At 52.8% G+C, this 7,397-nt stretch overlaps 1 protein-coding gene across 2 annotated transcripts; it reads left to right on the forward strand.

The window, feature by feature from the left end:
- The first annotated feature begins 2,902 nt into the window (after nt 1–2,902).
- Nucleotides 2,903–5,284, forward strand: PSRC1 (proline and serine rich coiled-coil 1). 2 transcript variants are annotated; one of them, XM_054565021.1, is made up of 7 exons: nt 2,903–2,921; nt 2,999–3,056; nt 3,470–3,911; nt 4,268–4,323; nt 4,468–4,555; nt 4,693–4,876; nt 5,184–5,284. In XM_054565021.1, the coding sequence occupies exons 1-7, from the start codon at nt 2,903–2,905 to the stop codon at nt 5,282–5,284; spliced, it is 948 nt and encodes a 315-aa protein (XP_054420996.1). The 2 variants fall into 2 exon arrangements, with proteins under 2 accessions (XP_054420996.1, XP_054420995.1); XM_054565020.1 differs by having other exon boundaries at nt 4,468–4,526; nt 4,616–4,876.
- Nucleotides 5,285–7,397: the final 2,113 nt, after the last annotated feature.

Consider the following 7,397-nt stretch of genomic DNA (forward strand, 5'->3'; position numbering starts at 1 on the left):
AATGCACTTAACCTCTACTGAGAACGTTGCGGGGGTGGGGCAAAGCCCAGAGGCAGCCAGTTGTGTACACAATGGCCAAGCTGCCTCCCTCCAACTAAGCAGGGCTTAGGTCAGAAAGGAGTAAAATATCCCATCTATGATGCCCTAAGGGTCAGTTAGACCTCTGGCCTCAGCCCGCAGCCCCTTGCCTCTGCTCAAGGGCCACCCCTTAAAGTTCATACATTTTTACACTTCATGGTAAAGGAATAAAATCTTCACACTAAACAAGACCCGCAGTCACAGTTACTCTTTCAGCATTCAAGGAGAACTGCACTGCAATCCTTAATTTCTTCATTTATGCATTCAATGCTGCGGAGTACCTTTGGAACGAAGGCCTACCATGTGCCTGGGAGGGGGTGTAATTTCCTCATTAATTCACTTACTTATCACTTACCCAACACCCATTCATATATATGTATCATTTGGGGTTGAGCCGAGGGGGACTGATATATTTCCCAGATCAGCGGCGTTATGCTGAGTAAAGAATTTCTCGTGCCTAAAATCTGTATTTTCTGACTTTGTTGTGATTTGGAAGAGAAAGTAATTCCATTGCTTTTTTCCTGATACTGGAACAGCTTTCAAAACCATAATGCAGTGGTAGAAAATTGGAGATAAGTTTCTTTAGGAGAAACCCATCTGCCAAAACTGCTTCCCCTGCTTACCTGGAGGTGGGTGAAGAAGTGAATACAGGTTTCCCCACGCAGGCTGCTCCTAGGGGAAGAAAGAACGCAATTAATTAACAGCTTCTGCCCCCCCGCCCCCCGCCCCGGATTTCCACTTTGCTACTGCCTGCGGCAGGCGGGAAGGGAAGCGACTGGTTCCGGCTTTGCCACCTCCATTAACCTGAATCCTGCAGGCAACTAAAATTCCACCTTCACCGGCAAGCCTGGGGAAAAAGAGGCACTCCTGCCCCCTCAGGTCTTCCTCACACGAGCTTGCAAGTTCCGGGCCTCCCCCTCCTTTCCCTGGTCGCTCCACTAGCGTCCAAGGCTCCTTTGTTCCCTGCGACATCTATTACAGCAATATCTCGCTTCCGAAAACCTCGGCATCTCACCTTCACCGCCCCAAACCAAGAAGTTAAAAAAAAAAAAAAAAAAAAGGCGCGTATAAATGGCCCAAGTAATAGTCACAAACGCTGGAGACGGAAGTTCAGGCTCTTTGTTTACAGGAAAGCGCTCCGGCCACTTTTGGGACCTTTTAATTTTTAGAACATTTCTCAGAAGCTCTGTGGACCAGTGGCCCGTCCATTCACAGGCAGCACTGGGAAACAAGAGAGAGAAAAATCCCTGGTAAATAGGCTTCAGCGGTTTACAAACACAGCTCTGACTTTTGAGGTAGTAAGTTACAAATCCCCTCCAAAGTCCCTCAGGCACAGAGGATAAAACTTGATATTCATAATTATGCGCAACCGTATCCCTGTGAATGTCACGATTTTCCCTTCACTGATAATCGAGGGGTCAAACACAGAAAACGACTCAAGCCTGCGTCCCTTGTAAACGAGGCGCCAGGGTTGAATTTGAACCCAGCTCTCCCCGTCTATAAAACCCATTGCTTTCTTTTTTTCTTTCTTTCCGAGCACTTTTTAAATTTTTCAATTACAGTTGGCATTCAATATACATTAGTTTCAGGTCCATAGCATGGTGGTTAGACATTTCTACGGCGTCTGAAGTCTGGTGCCTCCCCGGCACCATGCAGTCCAAGTTATCACGACGTTACTGACTGTATTCCCTGTGCTGTGCTTTTCGCAGCCCGGGGACTACATTGTTTTAACTGCCAGTGGGACCCGTTGTTTTCTTTACACCGCGGCTGCCTCAGGTTCTGAACCTTCTTGCCTTAAACGCCGTGGGAGATGTATGTACTTCTCAGACAACCTCAACATACCTAAATTATCAATGTTGAGGTGCTTCCGCCACTTGGAAAGATCACCACTGAGGAAATCTGGCGACAGCGGCGCTGGCCTGTGGCGTGAGTGCAAGGAAACGAATCTCCTCAGGCGGAGCGTTAGTTTCAGGGCCTGGGGGCCACGAGGGGCGTTAGGTGACCACAGCGGTCTCCGGGGACGTAATCCCCGATCCTCCCAGCAGGACGAGGAGGAGGCGGAGAAAAGGGAATGACAGGGTGTGAAAACCGCACGCATCGGCCCGCGAAGGTCTCCCGGGAACGAGCGCGCGCGCGCTGGCGCTCGCTCGCGACCTCTCGCCTTCAGCCCCCCGGATGGAGCCTTTCTAGGAGCCGCTCTCCACAGCGTCCCCACCTTCAGACTTCCGGCCAGCTGCCCGACGCCGCCCCGCCCCCCGCGGGCTGAGGATGCAGGGATCCGCCAATGGCTGTGCGCCTATGGCCGGAGTGGGTGGGGCCTGGGAGATTCGAAAGGAGCCCCGCCCCCTTGGGGGCGCAGATTCCCGGGGCTAAGCCGTGGGAGAAAAGGTGAACGAGCGGTAGGCGCGGCGGGGCGGAAAGTGGAAACTCTGAGTAGGCTGGAGGTGCGGCGTGGCTGTGCCGCCATGCGGAGTGGAAGGGTGGCTTGGGGAGAGGAAGAACCCGGAGCACGGTGGCAGGGAGGAAGATAGGGCGCGTGGAGCGCCCCCAGCGCGGAGAGGCCGGGTCCCAAAGGGGCAGGAGGGCACTCTGCGGAGGGGAATAGCGTTTCACGGGGAGCTAGCTGCACCTTCCCCAGAAGTAACGGTGGTAAAGCGGAGCAGGTGCTACTCCTGGAACGCTTGCTTTACCCCAAGATGACCCTCAACCCCTGGCTTGCACCCTGATTCTACCTGGGAGCCCTGGGCAGGATGGAGACCTGAGGAAAGGTACACTTTCTCTCCCCTTCAGGTGTAAGCTGACTCCTGCTCCTGCTGGCTGGAACATGGGAGATTTGCAGGAAGGTAAGGAAATCCCGGAGGGAAGATTGAGAACCATGTTAGGGTCGCACAGTTGGCATTCATTCTTTCCTCCCTTACAGATGTGAAGTTTATAGTGGATGAGACCTTGGACTTTGGAGGGCTGTCACCATCGGACAGGTACCAGCCTCTTTATCCTACCCACGTTCCTCCAATGATGCCTCTGTCTCTAACCCCTTACTGCTTGGCCTCTGGGGCCTGGGTTGGTAATTCAGCAAGGCTGAGTGCAGTGGGGCTGCTGTGGCTGGTTTACCTGGGCCCCTAGGACACCCCTACCGGATGGGGGGCGGGGGAGAAGAGAGAAGCTGGAATGAGATTGCAGGGTGTTAAGAAGGTTAAGTGGATTTGCTGCACTTCATCCGGCATAATTTCCTGGTAAATGCTAAAGGCCTATTAGGCCTCTTAGAAGCCAGGATCTCATCCATTAGAGGCCAGCATGGGCATTGGGGTTTGGGACTGTGTCCCAGTCTCCCTCACACAGTCTCCTGCTCTCCTCTGTGTGGACACGGTGCCTGGTTTGTTTTCTGTCTCAGTCGTGAGGAGGAAGACATAGCAGTGTTGGTGATTCCGGAGAAACCCCTCCGACGAGGCCTCTCCCACCGAAGTGACCCAAATACATTGGCCCCCACCCCCCAGGGTGTGAGGTTCAGCTTAGGCCGCCTGAGCCCAGAGAAGCTGGAGGAGATCCTCCATGAGGCCAACAGGTTGGCAGCGCAGCTGGAGCAGTGTGCTCTACAGGATCGGGAGAGGCCGGGCGAGGGCGCAGGGTCTCGCAGAATGAAGCCCAGCCCTCGGCGGGAGACCTTTGTGCTGAAGGACAGTCCTGTCCGAGACCTGCTGCCCACTGTGAGCTCTTTGGCTCGGAGCACCCCCTCTCCAAGCAGCCACACACCCCGACTCCGGAGCAGCGATAAGAAGGGGTCAGTCAAGGCTTTTCGGACAACGTCTGGAAAGAGGTCCTCCAGTGTGAAGAGGGTGAGTTTAGAGGGTCTGGGCTGGCTGTGTGGTCCCAGACACAATACAGGTGTAGGGTGGTTTCTTCGTTGGTATAATGGAGATAGTGAAATTCTGCCTCATAGCATTGTTAGAATTAAGTGCAATACCATAAGCCATGCACTTAGCCGCTGTGTCTGTGCAGAGCTCTAGGCCGTCTATAACAAGCTCTCAGTAACTGGTATTGGTGACGAGGATGACGTTAGCAGCTAACTGCTGCCCTTCCGTACTGGGGCCTAGGCAGTTCTCCACCTCCATCCCACAATCAGCCAGCAGAACAGATTCTTTTTCCATTCTAGTCCCATTTTTTTCTCTCTCTCTCTCTCTTTGTGTTTCAGGAGTCGCCCACTTGCAATCTGTTCTCCACATGTAAAAGCCCAGCATCTTCTCCTCTTGCCCGATCAACTCCTCCAACCCGATCGACTCCTCCTGCCCGATCGACTCCTCCAACCCGATCGACTCCTCCAACCCGATCGACTCCTCCGACCCGATCGACTGCTCCAACCCGATCGACTCCTCCAACCCGATCGACTCCTCCGACCCGATCGACTCCTCCGACCAGGGGAAAAGCTGGGCCCAGTGGGAGAGCAACAACAAGTGAGAGGACCTGGGCAGCAAAGCTGTGGGTGAATGGGAGAAGGGAGGATGTGGAGCTTACCCTAAAATTCCTCTGCTCTCTACACCAGGCCCACCTGTCCCCGTCAGACCAGCCTTGGCCCCACAGCCTTCTACCAGCAACTCTCAGCGCCTGTCTCGGCCACAGGGAGCAGCTGCTAAACCTTCCAGCCGACTGCCCGTCCTCTCGGCCATCCCCAAGCCAGCCAGCCGAGTGCCACTCACCAGCCGGAGTGTACCACCCAGCAAAGGTGCCCTAGCTCCAGATTCAGTGTCAATTCGGAAAGGACTTCCAAGACCAAGTGCTGCAGGGCACAGAGGTAAGGAAGAATGGACGTGAGTGCGAGAAGTCAGGAGTAAGAATACGCACCCTTGCCCACCCTGATTGCACCCTCCCAGAGCTGGTAACAAGGACCCCCTTCTCCATCTTCATTACCACTCTCTTTGAAGATGGCGAGACTGAGTTCAGGAGAGAATGTGGGTCTGGGCCAGGAGTTTGAGCCTTGGTTTTCAAATACCTTGTGTTCTTTACCTTGGGTGAGAGGAAGGGCACTAATCCTAACCTCACCCTGCCTCCATCCAGTATTTATCTTTGTGAAAAGGTCACGTGAACTTTCTGCTAACTCATTTATTTTAACCCCCATCAAGTTCCTGTTTCCCAGCGACCAAATCTTCCTGGTGCCACTCGCAGCAATCTGCAGCTCCCCAGGAAAGTTGCAGTCCCAGGACCTACCAGGTAAGGCTGGTTGAGATGCTGTCTCTCTCCCCGCTGTCATCTGGGCTTCTGAGCTGTTGGGCCCATCAGCCCTGAATCCTGTATGGCAAGATGGGGAAGAGGAGGGGAGCCTGGAGGTTGGGGTGCCTCGTTTCTTCCTGAGGAACGTGAACTCAGGTGGGTGGCATGGGTTTGAGGAAGAAGGGCGATGCGGCAGTTCCTCCTTTTGTCTCTTTAGGTAAAGCGATCAGGACAGCAAGCAAGAATTCAGAAGCAAACCACTACAGTCACTGCCTGGGACTCACCTCCACTCTGGCCTCCCAAGCCCTCTCGTTGGAGGCAGTTCCTGACTCCTGCAGATGCTGGCCCAGGGGCAAGAGGAGGAGGACATGCCACCGGGCTGGTGCCCCAGGGAGATGGGGTCGATTAGGGTTGAGCTAGAGGGGAGTCAAACTCTGGATTGAAAGATTAGAGAAAAGAGGTCACCCCTCAGCAATGAAATTAACAAACGAGAAATTAACAAACAGTTGTCCTTATCCCCCCACCACCACTCTTGTGTGCAGCCCACGCGAGATCTTCCCAGGCACTGGTTCACGGGGCAGTTTTACCTGCACGTGGCCTCTCTGGCTTCCCTCCCTGCTCCCCAGGCAGGAGTCCTCTGGAATCACATCCTCTACCGGACTCAGAGGCAGGCTCCTGGCCCCCAGAACTTGTTTCCTGTGAATTCTGTGACTCTTAACAGGCCAGTTGATGATAAGTGTACTCCTTTGGCCTGCATTTTTCTAAAATAAAATGAGTGTATTTTTATATTCTTTGTATATGTGAAAGTAAATCCTGCTCCAGTTTCTAACAAATTGGGAGTAAACGCCTACGTAAGTCCAAGGAGGGAGTCAGGTTGGGCTTTCCCAGGCAGAGGGGCCTGAAGAGGCCCTAAGGCCTTGAAACTCCAAATAATCAGGCTGCAACTACCCCCTTGCTGGTATTGGATGGGAACAGGTTGCTTTTTCCCAGGGTTTGTATGTCATTAAAAGGTCCAGATCAAGAATCGTAGCTTAATTCACAGTAGGCGAGGCTATCAAGCCAGGGTCTCGGTAAATTATTTAAGTCCTAAACTTCGGTGTCCTTTCATGGCAAGAGAATGGAGCCTCTGAGGAACTTGAGCATCTTGTCTGCTGTCCTTGTGGGCTGGGTGTCCCTTCAGTAGGCACCCTGGTATTCAGCTTCCTGGTCACTGCAGGCAGAAGATAGATACTAAGACAACTCCACCTTACCTCAGTAGACTTGGTGTTTTCCTCTTATGTCTACTAGACTTCAGGGCTGACACCAGGCTTTGTAGTCTCTTGCAATGCCTAGTGTTGTGATTTGTATGTGGCAGAGAATTTCATTCATTTATTGAAAAAATAATTGAAGTCTCTTAAGATGGATGTTCAATGAATGACAAAGACTCATAACATTTAACTAAGGGTCTCCCTCTTATAGCCTTTGACTTCACAACCGGAACCAACTCAATTCCTTAAGAGTTTGGAGAGACTGTCCCTCTTTGAGCCATGTTATGATGTAAGGAAGCCAGTGGGCAACTGGGTGATGCCAGCTGGTGCCCCCCCACCCCCGGCTTAATGCCCCTAAGTGCTCTGCTTAGGTACCAAAGTGCCCCTCCTCTGTTCCCGGGTCCGGGGTCCTCCACTGCTTTTTTTCTCCTTTTATTTTTCTTTAAAGATCTTATTTATTTACTTTTAGAAGGGAAGGGAGGGAGAGAAACCTCAATGTGCAAGACACACGTGCCTGTCTCGTGCTCGCCCCCAACTGGGGATCTGGCCTGCAATCCAGGCACGTGCCCTGACTGAGAATTGAACTGGCAGCCTCTTGGTTACCAGGCTGGCGCTCAATCCACTGAGCCACGCCAGCCAGGGCTTTCTTCTTTTTATGGGTGATCTTCAGGTTCACGTCACATATTCACCTGTATCACACTGACAGCTGCCTAGACATTCACCTTTCCCTCAGCCTTCTGCAGCAACTCTTGCAGCTCTCCAAAAATTGAGTTGGGGGATGAAGTGTGGAGATGCACTGAGTATTTGACTCTGGAGAAATTTGGCAGAGGCAAGACCTCAGGCGTGTTTCCTGGCTGATTCTCGCACTGG

This window comes from Pteronotus mesoamericanus, unplaced genomic scaffold (assembly GCF_021234165.1).
Source record: "Pteronotus mesoamericanus isolate MK-2021 breed Mesoamerican mustached bat unplaced genomic scaffold, CSHL_Meso_final scaffold_99, whole genome shotgun sequence".
In the NCBI taxonomy this organism is placed as follows: Eukaryota; Metazoa; Chordata; class Mammalia; order Chiroptera; family Mormoopidae; genus Pteronotus; species Pteronotus mesoamericanus.

Excerpts from the sequence above, each read along its gene's own strand:
- PSRC1 (XM_054565020.1), top strand. Across the intron at positions 3,057-3,469 it reads GGGCTGTCACCATCGGACAG|TCGTGAGGAGGAAGACATAG; the intron begins GTACCAGCCTCT and ends TTTCTGTCTCAG. Across the intron at positions 4,527-4,615 it reads CAGTGGGAGAGCAACAACAA|GCCCACCTGTCCCCGTCAGA; the intron begins GTGAGAGGACCT and ends TCTCTACACCAG.